The 14160-nt window shown below is 34.1% G+C and overlaps 1 protein-coding gene across 1 annotated transcript; it reads right to left on the bottom strand.

Annotated features, from left to right (window-relative positions):
* Positions 1-945: 945 nt before the first annotated feature.
* LOC147552251 (L-ascorbate oxidase homolog) lies at positions 946-6951 on the bottom strand. Its single transcript, XM_086665883.1, has 9 exons — positions 6839-6951; positions 5059-5640; positions 4864-4973; positions 3121-3391; positions 2937-3039; positions 2367-2712; positions 1910-2275; positions 1724-1802; positions 946-1411 (listed from the first exon to the last, which is right to left on the bottom strand). Exons 2-9 carry the CDS (start codon positions 5200-5202, stop codon positions 1199-1201), a joined length of 1632 nt encoding a protein of 543 aa, XP_086522009.1. The 5' UTR covers positions 5203-5640; positions 6839-6951; the 3' UTR covers positions 946-1198.
* Positions 6952-14160: the final 7209 nt, after the last annotated feature.

The raw sequence follows: 14160 nt of genomic DNA, 5'->3' as shown, positions 1-14160 counted from the left end.
GATCATTCCTCAGAATTTAAACTCCCTTTATTCCGCCTTATTATCTTTAGCAGACATCCTTCAGTATTTCAATACAGAAAACGTTACGCATCTGACAGAAATTACGGAAAACAAATTCACACAAATACAACAATTTTCTATCTCATTTTCCCCATCATTTATTTTCCACACATACCTAAACTTCAAGGAGATCAAATCAAATTTAATGTACTCATTTTCATTTCCTCTCTCTATTTTTATTCAAAAGTTCTGTTAGAACTGTCCTAATGATTTATGGGCACCTGTTGCAGAGGACTAGAATTTCTTGTAAGCCATGACAAGTAGATAAATTGAAAACGGTCGGGCCGTTTCAAAATTATTTGAAAATGAGTAGAAAAGTGAATGTTCTGTGGTGGGAGTTAGGGGCAAACAAATTAGGGATGTCGGTATTAGCCATTTTATTCCAAATGTTTGAAGCCGTTTCACTGCTCAGAATATTCTCTGAATTCAATACATTGTTTGATGATAAGTGTCAATAGCCTTCCATCATCCACATCCGGAGAGAAAAGAGTATAAAAAGGAAAACTCTATTGAGACGAAATTGATGACGAATGGTATTTTGTGCTTTTCTTTTACTTTCTGGGTCGAACACTTCTGAATCCCATTTATTTCAAGGGGTAGTGGTTGTAGATATTAGTGGACATTGTCATGTTAGAGGTTGAGGATTTTTGAAATATCTCTAATTGGTTGTGTTATTCGTAGGGGACACGTGCTATTTATTTGAGAAATTTAAAATGTCTCCTAAGGTATTTGTTATTCGTTTGAGTCCATAGGTACTTAATCAGACCTTGAAATATGATATTAAGCCAGCATTAAAAGGTCAACTATCAATATTAAAGAGGAAAATACTAAAGAGGAAAATACAAAAAAGAAACATTATATTAGTAAGAACTAAGACGCGAAGTCTTAAATTATACCTTCATCTCATTCCTTTAAGATTAATTGAAATGTGAAACAAGAACCATTCCATCAATGCTTCAATACGAGAATCGGACTAACCAGAGTTTGTAATGCAAATGGAAAATAAAATGAACCTAATCAAATGCTCGAGTAGAGCATATAAAATATGTAGTTCTTTTCTCTATAAGGAACTAACCAACAAATCTCTTTGAGAAGCAGAAGAAACTTAGTCGACAAAATCCACTTTCACTTTGAGAGATTAAAGAGGTCGAGTTTTGCGACCAGAAGCTCGACCACAGAGAAGAGCACTCTTCGGAATTGGATATTCATCCCTCCATGAATTCACGGGCGAGTAAACACGAAAATAGAATTGTTGCCCCAAGTATTGCCTAGCCCAATTTTCAGACCTTATATTCCACATTCCAACATTATCTAATGACATGTAAATTGCAGACCATGACTTGGGATATACCTGTAAAGAGATAGAACAAAATACACATGAGGTAAGGAGGAAGAGGAGAAAACTAATCAATAGTAGTGTTTATTTTTTATTAAAATCAGATCTGAAATCTGACTCGAGGTTTAAATTGATAATTTAGGCTGGTTCTTGTCTGGCTCGTGATATTTTGCTCGTCTGAGTAGCTAGTTTGGGACTGGGTTGGTTTTTGGGTCCATTTCAGCGAAACGATTCAGATTCAAACAATGGAATAAAACAAACCCCACCTAAGAAGAAAACTAATCTTCTTGGTGTAAAGAACTTGAACTAATATTTGTCTCAGCTTACCTGAATAGTACTTCGAGCGACTGTGTCCCTCAAATTGTAGCTCAATCTGCTAGAAGGTGACCATTGCCCACCATCCATCCTGTTCATTCCATTAAAATTCACAATGGGTTCGAAAAATTGAAGATGAAAAGGATTTTATTATAATAAGCAATCATGAATCCATCCCTCAAGGGAATGCTGACTTACCCGACAACGAAGAACGCATAACCATCCACATGCCATGACTGGACGGTGTCTTCTGAGTTTTCAAACACAATCTCTACAAACTTTCGAAAATCGGCAGCCATTACTGCTGTTTGGAGATAACCACCTCCACCAGTGGGATTATCAGGAATGCAACCAAGGCAAAAGACATTTGGGATATTGAAATAATCGGCCAGTTTTAATGGTGTATCAGCGGGGATGAAAGAGACACTGTTGACAGCGTATCTTTGCTTGCCATTGATGATAGGAGCAGAATTTGCAAGCCTAATGGTTCGTGTGGTGTTGATCATTCCGTAATGGTATGAGCCTTGTGGATTGGGCCTTGGACCGCTCGCTGTTAGATTCCATCTGATGGAAAACAAAACAACAAATACGATGAGAATTTTTACGGAAAATGTTTGGGTTTTACGACTAAATGCCAAAGGATTATTGAGATTACCTGATAGATCTGGCCTGGTTGAGAGACCAATCAATCTGAATGGTTGGACCACCAGGGGGGCCACCGGATACACCTCCAGCCGAGTTACTATAATGTAGGATCGAAGTTGTTGTGAGGACGGGATTAGTGAAGCGAGAGGAAGCAACTATATAGTAATCTTGTCCTGGTTGATCCATTGTCACCAACACTGAATAGGACTGACCCAAATGAATATCAAGTGAAGAATATGTGTTTTGAAGAGTGTGGGAGCCTTCTACTTCTACCAACTTCATCTTGTGTCCTTGGATTCTGAAGTTGATCGACGTAGTTATTCCAACATTTGATATCCGGAACCTATATGTCTTACCTGCAGACAAGTTCAATGGCCAGTTAGAACGTACATCCTGTCGATTTGGAGACCCAAAACGAAAATCACAAAGTGGGTACATTCTAAAAACCGTTCTAATAGTTAGGAGAAAATATTGTTTCCGTTAGAGGCCCTCGACGTATCTAAGCTCGGAATGTGGGGTAGTGCTAATGCTCTCCATACACTTGTTTTCCATGTTTTGTCTATGTTTAACTAGGATTTACCTTGATCAACAGTGAAAGTATTTCCATTCCAACCACGGCCATTAATGAGGAGTCCATCAGGGAAAGGGAGATCGTTTCCACCATCTAATATTGCTTTTAAATCCTGAAATATAACAATCCTATATGTTAAACCTTAAATTCTGTAACAAGCTTAAAAATGGCATATACATATAGATGTACTTACAGTGTGATTTTTCTTGAACCAGTCACCAGCAAGTATAGTGAAATCGCCTGCAGGAGGGGGGAAGGGGACGGGGATTCTAGGGCGACTTGAAATAGTAATGCCACCGAAACCTCCAGCAGCCTTGTGGAAAGCAAGGGTTGGGTAGTAGAAGTAGCTACCGATCTGATCTTTCACTTGTAGAATGTATGTGAAGTTCGTCCCGGGAGGAATAGGACAGTTGGTTCCTTGGACTCCATCCTGCCATGAGTTCCTCCTGTGCTGCAATCCATTCCTGCTCGGAACAACAGGACATGGTAACCATCAACCTACGGAAATTATTCACTTCTTACTAAAGCATTCATGTCGCTTCAAAGTCACGAGACTAACGATGACACTTTAATTATTAATAACACCCCTATTGTAGTACATGGGCAATCACTCGATCTTTACTGCAATTACGAATTTGGCATTCCCCATTGATAGACATGTTTACTTACCATGTCACCCTCACAACAGAGGATGTGCAATGATGCCATGATGGTAAAGAATGGAAGCAATTTAACAAACCATATAAATCGCATTTATACACATACGGCACACATAAATGTGGGAGTCCCACTAGTGCATTTTATTTTTTGAAAACTTTATTACATCCTATAGCTTAGATACATCACGAGAATAGAATATACGCGTAAATGTGTTGATAATTATCCTAAAAGCCACTGTAAACCCCTAGATAGATTATAATAAAGAACATCAAACAAATCATGACGACGAATCCTAACCATTTCATGAAATTAAGATTACGTTGTACCTTAGCACCTACAGATTACATAGGATACATGTTGATGAAGTATTTTTTTAGAGGCAGACACCATTGGGCTACAAGCCCATGTGTAATGGCTCATACTTGGGTCACTCTATCTATAAGAATCTACACAATGTGCTTCGAGATTCTCAATATCAGGATCACGAGGAAAAACTACTGAAGGCCCAACTGGTGGGTGGGCCATGAATCTTAAAGAAAGTGCAGGAGCCTTATCATTTGCCCAAAGGTAAGGGCAGCTGTTGATTAGGCCCATGTGATCCGATCTTATACATTATTAAATAAATTATACCTACTCGTCTTTTATGTTGACCAATTCATACCCAAATGTCTTTATTGTTTTGTACTACTAAACCACCTACCTCAATGGGCCCATATTAAAGTGTAAAAACGTCACCATCTAACAACCCATATTCAAATTTTCTTGATCCAATAACTTTGAAATCAACCATTTAAATTCGAAAATAATCTTTTTTTTTTTAGTACATTTAATAGAAGAAAGTAAAATCATTATTACAATGTTGAGTCCTATCTTTTAAATCATTATCCTAATCTTTAATTTTTGAAGTACAATGAGCTAGAGAAATTGAATCCCCACCAAGATTTACATAAATCCATAGTTCAAAATCTTCATATGAATATTTTCTATTTGTATTACCAAAAATATCCTTCCTATAAGTTTAATGACAATCATATCCCCGTAATATTATATTAAAATTTATATAAATAATATATAAAAATTGAAATCTTTGAAAGATCCATTAAAAAAAAATACGGATCCAGTCTAAATATACCAAACTTGAACCCGTGTTTTGCTCTCTGACGAATATTAGCTATATTCATCCACCCCAAAATAATTAAATTAAACAACAATTCAGAAATCTAGAGAGAATAAAATTCTAAAAAATAAAATAAATTAGAAAAGATTTGAGTCTTACCATGAGAGAAGAAATGGTTCATCTAAACTGTTGAAAACACTGATGATCAAATTATCATTCGTAACAGAGTCAATCTGAGGGCCAGGAAACTGTCCATTTATTAAGATCCCCTGTTCCGCGTCATACAATATCACTTTTTTTAATCAGATACTAAATTTTTTTTATATAATGAAAGAAAAAAAAAAAATTATTTACCTGTTGTTTAACGCCGAGAGGGTAAATATCACCGTAAGTGATATTCCAATTAAAGAATCGGTATGGATCTTCACCATTAACGCAAGAATTAACCAAAAAGGTTAACAACAAACAGAGTACCGCTACTACTCTGTTATCTTTCATTTTCTCTCTCTAAAAAAATGTAGTATGACAAGTTCTTTGTTTCTCTCTCTAGGAAAATGTATTAGGGTACAAATGTGGTTGAAGAAGATTGAATGTAAACAGATTCTTCTACGGCGACATTGACTGATTCTTTGTGTATAAGCTAGCTTATGAGAATGAGATCTTCTCTCTCTCTCTCTCTCTCTTTCTGTTGTTTCTTTATCTCTCTAGAATGGAGAAGAAGAGTCGGTGTGGGGATTTTGGATTGATTCTTGATCTAAGCTTTTACGGCTTTTTGTAAGAGAAAGAAAGAGAGAGAAAGAGAGAGAAAGAGAGAGTTGTATTATGAGTGAAGTGAGCTGTCGGTGCAGCCAAGGAAATAAAACTCATTCACTTCACCTGTTATGCCAAAGTTACAAATTTACCCTTTTTATCTTTCATACTCACCTATCTAAATGACTTAGGGGGGGGTAGTGGAGCGAGACTTTCACAGACTTTCATAGACAAAATGTCCCGTAGACATTTCAAGATATTTCGGATGACTTATTATAGACAACATGTGTTCATAGACATTTTCAAGACATTGAGAGTTTGTAGACAAAATGTCTTTATAGACATTTCAAGACATTTGATCCATAGACAAAATGTCCTGGGGACATTTTAAGATCTTGAGTCCATTGACAAAATGTGTAATGCATATTATATTTGTGCTAATCAAAAATATATTTTTCGACTTTTGTAGACATCTGTGAATATTTGTGGACATTTGGTAGATATTTATTATTTTAATATTATTATTATTGTTTAATCACATGAAATAATATATTTATACTAACATTTCAAAAATATATTTTTCGGCTTTCGTAGACATCTGTGAATATTTGTGGACATTGATGGACATTTGGTAGATATTTATTATTTTAATATTATTATTATTTTTTAATTACATGAAATAATATATTTATACTAACATTTCAAAAATATATTTTTCGACTTTCGTAGACATCTGTGAATATTTGTGGGCATTGATGGACATTCGGTAGATATTTATTATTTTAATATTATTATTATTTTTTAATTACATGAAATAATATATTTATACTAACATTTCAAAAATATATTTTTCGACTTTCGTAGACATCTGTGAATATTTGTGGACATTGATGGACATTTGGTAGACATTTATTATTTTAATATTATTATTATTGTTTAATCACATGAAATAATATATTTATACTAACATTTCAGAAATATATTTTTCGACTTTCGTAGACATCTGTGAATATTTGTGGACATTGATGGATATTTGGTAGACATTTATTATTTTAATATTATTATTTTTGTTTGATCACATGATGGACTTCAAATGTCTCTTGTTTTTTGAAAGACATTTTGGCTTCCAAATTTGTCCCAAATCCTTCACAAATCCATCAAACTATGAAATCCACCAAAGTCTGGGACATATTTTGTCTACAATCGAATGCCTCGGACTTTCATAGACTCTCAAATGTCTGGATTTGAATGCCTCAGACTTTCGTGGACTCTCAAATGTCTGGATTTGAATGCCTCAGACTTTCGTGGACTCTCAAATGTCTGGTTTTGAATGCCTCAGACTTTCGCGGACTCTCAAATGTCCACGAAAGTCTTGCTCCACTACCCCCCCCTTAATTCTTCTACTAGATATTTTTGTAATTTCAGCGTAATATTGGTGAGTGACTTTTTGCTGTAATATATTGAAGATGGAAACTTTGATGCACTTTCCTTTTAAATGTTTTCAATTTCATGAGATTGAGGTGGTATTTTAGGGGGGTAGTGGAGCAAGACTTTCGCGGACTCTCAGTCTGAGGCATTCAAATCCAGACATTTGAGAGTCCACGAAAGTCTGAGGCATTCAAATCCAGACATTTGAGAATCTATGAAAGTCCGAGGCATTCGATTGTAGACAAAATATGTCCCAGACTTTGGTGGACTTCATAGTTTGATGAATTTGTGAAGGATTTGGGACAAATTTGGAAGCCAAAATGTCTTTCAAAAAACAAGAGACATTTGAAGTCCATCATTTGATCAAACAACAATAATAATATTAAAATAATAAATGTCTACCAAATGTCCATCAATGTCCACAAATATTCACAGATGTTTACGAAAGTCGAAAAATATATTTTTGAAATGTTAGTATAAATATATTATTTCATGTGATTAAACAATAATAATAATATTAAAATAATAAATGTCTACAAATGTCCATCAATGTCCACAAATATTCACAGATGTCTACGAAAGTCGAAAAATATATTTTTGAAATGTTAGTATAAACATATTATTTCATGTGATTAAACAATAATAATAATATTAAAATAGTAAATGTCTACCAAATGTCCATCAATGTCCACAATATTTACAAATGTCTACGAAAGTCGAAAAATATATTTTTGAAATGTTAGTATAAATATATTATTTCATGTAATTAAAAAATAATAATAATAATAAAATAATAAATATCTACCAAATGTCCATCAATGTCCACAAATATTCACAGATGTTTACGAAAGTCGAAAAATATATTTTTGAAATGTTAGTATTAATATATTATTTCATGTGATTAAATAATAATAATAATAATAATATTAAAATAATAAATGTCTACCAAATGTCCATCAATGTCCACAAATATTCACAGCTGTCTACAAAAGTCGAAAAATATATTTTTGATTAGCACAAATATAATATGCATTACACATTTTGTCAATGGACTCAAGATCTTAAAATGTCCCCAGGACATTTTGTCTATGGATCAAATGTCTTGAAATGTCTATAAAGACATTTTGTCTACAAACACTCAATGTCTTGAAAATGTCTATGAACACATGTTGTCTATAATAACTCATCCGAAATGTCTTGAAATGTCTACGGGATATTTTGTCTATGAAAGTCTGTGAAAGTCCCGCTCCACTACCCCCCCCCCCCCCCCCCCCTTAGAAGGAGGCATGATTCTATGAGCTCGAGCTCACACGGTGAATTGTGAGCTCGAGCACCACAACCGTTGATTGTGGTAGATTGACTCTCACGGTTGAACTTTCCCTTAATATAGGGAAGTGCAAAATTCAAATCTTTTTAAAGACCCAAATGACCTCTGATTCACGGTCTTCTCTCTCAGTCTCTCTCTCTCTCTAAAATTTCTTTTTCTAAAACTCAAAAAACATCAACACTTTTAGTGAGGCTGTAAACTTGCAGATAACATCAACACTTAGTGCAAATTCTTTTCCTTATTTCAAATAAATATTGATTAATTAAATAAAACCTCATTAGATTTGGCAAAAAAAAGGTTCATTTTAGTTGGATTCGGGCCAAGAACACTAATGCTTTCATGAATTTTGACATTGATCAGATTAAACTAAACAAGAACAACAGATTTTAATTATAGGCACCAAAACTTAGACTTGAATATGTGAATTATTTAACTCATAGAACTGTAGATTATTTCATATTTGAGGTTGGATTTAACCTTTGATTAGAAACTATGCATCAAAAAAGTGAATGAGAGAAAAAATTGCTCAAGAAAAACCCAGTCTCTAAGAGAAAGTAAAAGATTCTGATTAAGTTTGTGGGGAAGGAAGAAGAGTTATGCCGATTGAATGGCTATTTGGGTGAAGAAATCGTGAAAAGGAAAACCCTAGAATTGGTTAATTTGGCTTAAGAAGATATTAGATATGAAAAAACCTAGAAGATTTATTTTGGATGTTATTTTTGTAATTATAAATGTGAAATAGGGTTTATTAATTATTGGTTTTAACTGCTCCTTATTTTAAGCAAAATACAACTGTATTTTTAGGGCGCATGGAGATCAACGGTTGTTAGAGCTCGAGCTCACAAATCACCGTGTGAGCTCGAGCTCAATGAATCAGGCCTCTTTTAGAAGTATGGGTGTTCTGCCATAATCCTCAAACAATAAATTCCTTTTATTTTTCAATAGTCAAAGTTAGATTTTCCCTAGTAATTTGTCTTAGGGTGCTTCTAAAGGCACCAGACCAAAAGACTGTTAGCATCCATCTCTGTTAGCACCAGGCCTAACCGCTCCTTTCTCTATTAGCACCAACTAATTATGTAAGCACCAGTCCCTTCTCAGTTAACCCTAACCCTTCCATCCATCCCTCACAAAACCAACCAAAAATCTCAATTTCAAACTTTCTCTCTCTAAGCAAACCGAACTCTATTCACCAAATCTTTATATGCATGGTCAGACCGACTAATGGTTTCGAAAGGAAGAAAGCGAGGACTGGTCTTGTTAGAGAAATTGGGAATGGCCAATTATACATCTTGTTATTAAGTATTTATTTGTCGTAGACGATCACTGCAAAATTCAAGAAGATCCATATTCAATAATCCAACGTAGGATTAAGATAACAAGATCTTCTTCACCACGTTTTGGAATTAGAAGAACATGTAGATTCTCTCTCTATCTCTATATGCATTTCTCCCTCTCTAAAACTTTTGTCTCTCTAAAATCAATTCTCCTTGTGCATCTTCTCTCACTCTAGATGTCACTTTCTTTATTTAGTTTTGATTTTAGTGAGATGAAAGAGGGAGACCAGAGATGTTTATTGAGATATGTGATTTTAACATTGTTGCCAACAGGAGCATCATTAGTCGATCCACTTTTAGCCTTGGTCAACATAATCTCTAATCTTTTGTTCCTTGATTAGATCCAAAAGAGACTGGTGTTGAAAGGATGATGACCGGACATGACATACTCACGATGCAAATAGGGCTCTCATCATCTTGAGAGTAGTAATACCCCTCAATTACCAACTTGTAAGAATAAATTCGTCTTCTGTTCTTCACGGCAACTGATCTAGATTAAATCTTCTTTGGTTATATTAGTAAGCTTACCTTTCTAATCCACACTTTGCTATTCCATTAATAATTTTCATTGATCATTAAATCACTTTCATAATTGGAATACCTTTTGTTTTGGAAGAAGAAGGTGGAAGAAGCAAACGAAAGTTAACGTCACCCACATTAAAAATCGGTGCTTAGAGAGACATCGGGTCAATGACCATTGGCCCGAGTCAATAAAATTTTTGGATGCTAACAGCCTTTTGGCCCGGTGCCTTTAGAAGCACCTTTGTCTTATTTTCAAGATTTCAAATTTACAATAGAAAAGGTTTATAACTTACTATTGGTCTTCTTCGAGATTTATAAGTAGAAATTTTTTATCACAAATATAATTAATTATATGAAATTTACTTTTATCTGAAAGTGGAGATCTTTTTGGACAATTATAAATAATAGAGAAGAAAATGTAAGTAAAATAAAAGGAGAAAAGAGACATTGACTACTTCAATTAATATGAAACTTTAATTGACAGAATAATGGTTGGAAGTCAAATTAAACATTGGGCAAATGGGATCAAATTTCTTAGGCAATGAAGTGTTAAAGGCCAAATTATGATTAACCCCTTACCCTATGATGAGATTCATGGACTGTGTTTCTAAAATTACAACGGACAAGCTGGGTGATTGGAGAAAATAGATGAATTTTTTGGGGTACAAAATTTTGGGTGGAAACAAAAAAAATTTGTTTCTTCCAAACACTTCATGTTTTCAGCTTCTTCTTCTCCTACTTCCACATGAACTCCGACAACCTCTATAAAATCCGGCTAACTTCCAGGCAATACTTCTTTCTCCGTCTTCTATTCTCTCTCTCCATCCTTTTCTCTTTATTCTCCCTATGTTTTCTCCCTCAATATATATATATCTTCGACGAAGGGAAGGAACCCCTTCGCCAGAACCCTAGTTTCCAGACGAAATCGATCTGGGTTCGTCTGGAAACCAGAAATCCGACGAAGGGGTTCCTCCCCCTTCGCCGGAGTAAGAGAGAGAAAAGAGAACGAGAAGAAAGAGAGACAGGGATCAGAGAGAGAGAGAGAGTGTGAGCGAAAAGGAAGAGAAACAGGAGAGAGTATAGACATAATGTCGCTGGTCGTCACCGGTAACTCCGACCAGTGATACTCTGTCGGCGATCTTAAGGGTGTGTTTGGTTCTTCTTTTTTTGGGTTTCCACCTTTTTTCCCGAAAACTATTCTGGTTTCCCTAAAACACGGACCATAAACAATTATATAAAGGGAGGGGCTAAAGGCCCCCAACCAAAGTGTTGTAGGCACCCAGATTGCACTTGGGACATCTCACATATTTGTGCTTTGGTTTGGGCCTACAACAGTTTGGACGGGTGGTTTTAGCCGCACCCTTATATAAAAGTTATGTATTTCTGATGGCGCCAATCTTTTTTATCCCACAATTAAATAATTACTCGTGACAATATTGATACATTAAAGATGTCATATGGTTATAACAACCGTGAAATTTAAACTCTCACAAGAATGACTCTAAAGTCCTACTAAACTATGGTCTAAAGCTCAATTACGTTACTTATATCATAATAATTTGAGTTCAATAAACCATAAAATCCACAATCTCCCGAAATTGAACCTGAGACTTGATTATGTCAACATTGTCGACCACTTTGACAACCAAATGTTGACAGGACCTAAACCTAATTATTTACCTCTATTATGGATTTTTTTGTGAGAAATAAATAATCTTCAATTATTTACTTTCGGTAGTATAATTTCAATTTTCTTCTAAGGTTGAAGTGATCATATCTATAACTTAAATGACACTTTTTCATAAATTTAACTTAAATTTTGGCCTATCCTCAATGTAAACTCAAGATAACTTCCCTCACCACTTTAGAAACCTTATCAACCATTATTTGGCAACTATGGAAAAAAAAATGTGACATTGTCTTTAATGACAGTAAACTTGATCTTCCAATTCTTATCTCCTCTATAGATAGTTTTGTCACTGTCCAAACAATGCATCTACACACCTTCCAACCCAATCAACCTCCTGTTCTCTCCAAATGGTCTCCACCACCCTCAGGCTATATAAAAATTAACTATGATGCAGCATGGGATAGGTCTTCTCTACTTACCTTTGTTGCCATTTCCATTACAGACTGCACAGGTAGACAGCTTGCCAAAGGATCAACCAAGCTCCTGAGTCGATCGGTAGATGAAGGGGAGAGCAAAGCTTGCTGTTTTGGTATAGAATGGGCAAGGAAGCACAATGTACATCGACTTATTTTGGAGGGAGACTCGACAAATGTCTCAAACTTTTTGAATGGCCGTCAGAACTCGATACATTGGACAGCCAAGTATGTTTTGAAGCATATCAAGAACATAGTGTCTTCTTTTGAGCATGTGACTTTTTTGTTTGTGAATAGGAGGTTTAATACGACATCTCATAACCTCGCTATCACCTCTAGGAAGACAAATACTTGTAATTTCAATTGTCTTTCTTCTTGCACTCTTTCGCATTGTAATATCCTAAACTTCTATCAAGAGATATTACTTTGACTCAAAAAAAAAAAAAAAAAAACTCAAGATAACTGAGACAGTACCCAATAAAATCATGGATTTCTTTGTACATTTTTTAATTGTTTGGTTTCGATTAAACCCCCTGTCTTGCTAGAAAAAAGAAGTAATACCATCGTGCACCTAATACGAAATGTTTCTACCAATGAACTGATTTTTATAAATAGTATTGGTTCATATGAAACTTTCAAATTATAGGACAAACTACTAAGTTAAAGATTAACTTTACACATATTATAAAGTTCAGTTCATGGAAACTTGTGATCAAAGCAAAGTTTAAACCTTATTAATTAGTTTTATAGAATACCCATAATCTTGCAGTATGCTTCCTCCACATGGAAAGTTGGATGATTTTTTATCTCACATTTTGCTGAATTTGGAAAAAGCATATTGTATAACTCCACTTTATAAAGGCACATGAAATTATGCCATACTTGGGAACCTCTTATATACTCGATATATTTGTTGGTACAGATCGTCCGATTAATCTTATTTGACAAACCTCTTCCTTTTTGTGTGTCAAACCGTAAAAGAAAACTACAACAATTACATGATAATGATAGGAAACTTTCGTGCATTTTTAGAAAATTTCAAATTTGTTTTATAGAAAATTTCAAATTTGTTTTATATAACAAATACAACATAGCTAATGGAATATATGTCATAGTTATATCTAAGTTTGTTAATTCATTGTAACAGATTTGCCAGTTTGTATTGTAACTGAGTCAGCAGGTTATTATCAATCTATTTTCATTCTAATATAGATTCTCCTGCATGTGACTTTGCATTATTCCAAGTAATCTTATATGTTTAGGTACTAATTAGGTACTAATTATTAATTATTTTGCTTAACATTGTTATTGTTTATTAAAAACACAAGTCTTCCTGTATAAACACATATTTTAACACATAGTAGACTGTGGTTTGACACTGTGGTCCGGTCTTTCTGAATTGATAATGTTAAATTATTTTTATTGTTTTCACTTTGTACCTCTCTAAAGTGAGAAATGTTATACATATTAGCAACAGTTTCTGGCGACTCGTCACACCAAATAAGAAACAAACAAAATAACGAAAAAAATTACAAAACAAGAATTAAAAAGGGAAAGAGTTTTGACTGCTAAATTAAACATCTTTAAAGCCAACTAGAGCATTAAACTTACTCTAAATACTAGAAGTTCTAGATTTGATTCTCATAGAAGCAAAATATATAATTAATCTATTGAATTTGAACATAAATAAAATAAAATTATAAATCAGTTGCCTTTCATATCTTATGAAATAGTTTTGAGGGTCTATACATGACCCTTATAGTACAAGATATTATGAAATAGTAGTTATTATAGCTATCGATACAGCAACGCAATTTCAATCACTTTCAAAAAAAAAAAAAAACACAATTTCAATCAATATCCAAATCAAAAGAAGTAATACATAATTGATTTCTTCCTTTTTTTTTTTTTGTTCCTTGTATATGTGGAACCATGTGTTGTTGAATCGGAAATTCCACTCTTTTATCTTATCATAAAGTAAGTAAATATTTC

This window comes from Eschscholzia californica, unplaced genomic scaffold (genome assembly GCF_041429995.1).
Source record: "Eschscholzia californica isolate CP2 unplaced genomic scaffold, dmEscCali1.0.p SCAF_3, whole genome shotgun sequence".
NCBI classification, from domain to species: domain Eukaryota; kingdom Viridiplantae; phylum Streptophyta; class Magnoliopsida; order Ranunculales; family Papaveraceae; genus Eschscholzia; species Eschscholzia californica.
Note: the sequence above shows the minus strand (reverse complement) of the source record. Positions and strands in the feature narration are given on the sequence as shown.

Excerpts from the sequence above, each read along its gene's own strand:
- LOC147552251 (XM_086665883.1), bottom strand. The coding sequence starts at position 5,202 with ATGAAAGATAACAGAGTAGTAGCGGTACTCTGTTTGTTGTTAACCTTT. Across the intron at positions 3,392-4,863 it reads GAACCATTTCTTCTCTCATG|GAATGGATTGCAGCACAGGA; the intron begins GTAAGACTCAAA and ends TGTTCCGAGCAG. Across the intron at positions 1,803-1,909 it reads TATGCGTTCTTCGTTGTCGG|GATGGATGGTGGGCAATGGT; the intron begins GTAAGTCAGCAT and ends TGGAATGAACAG.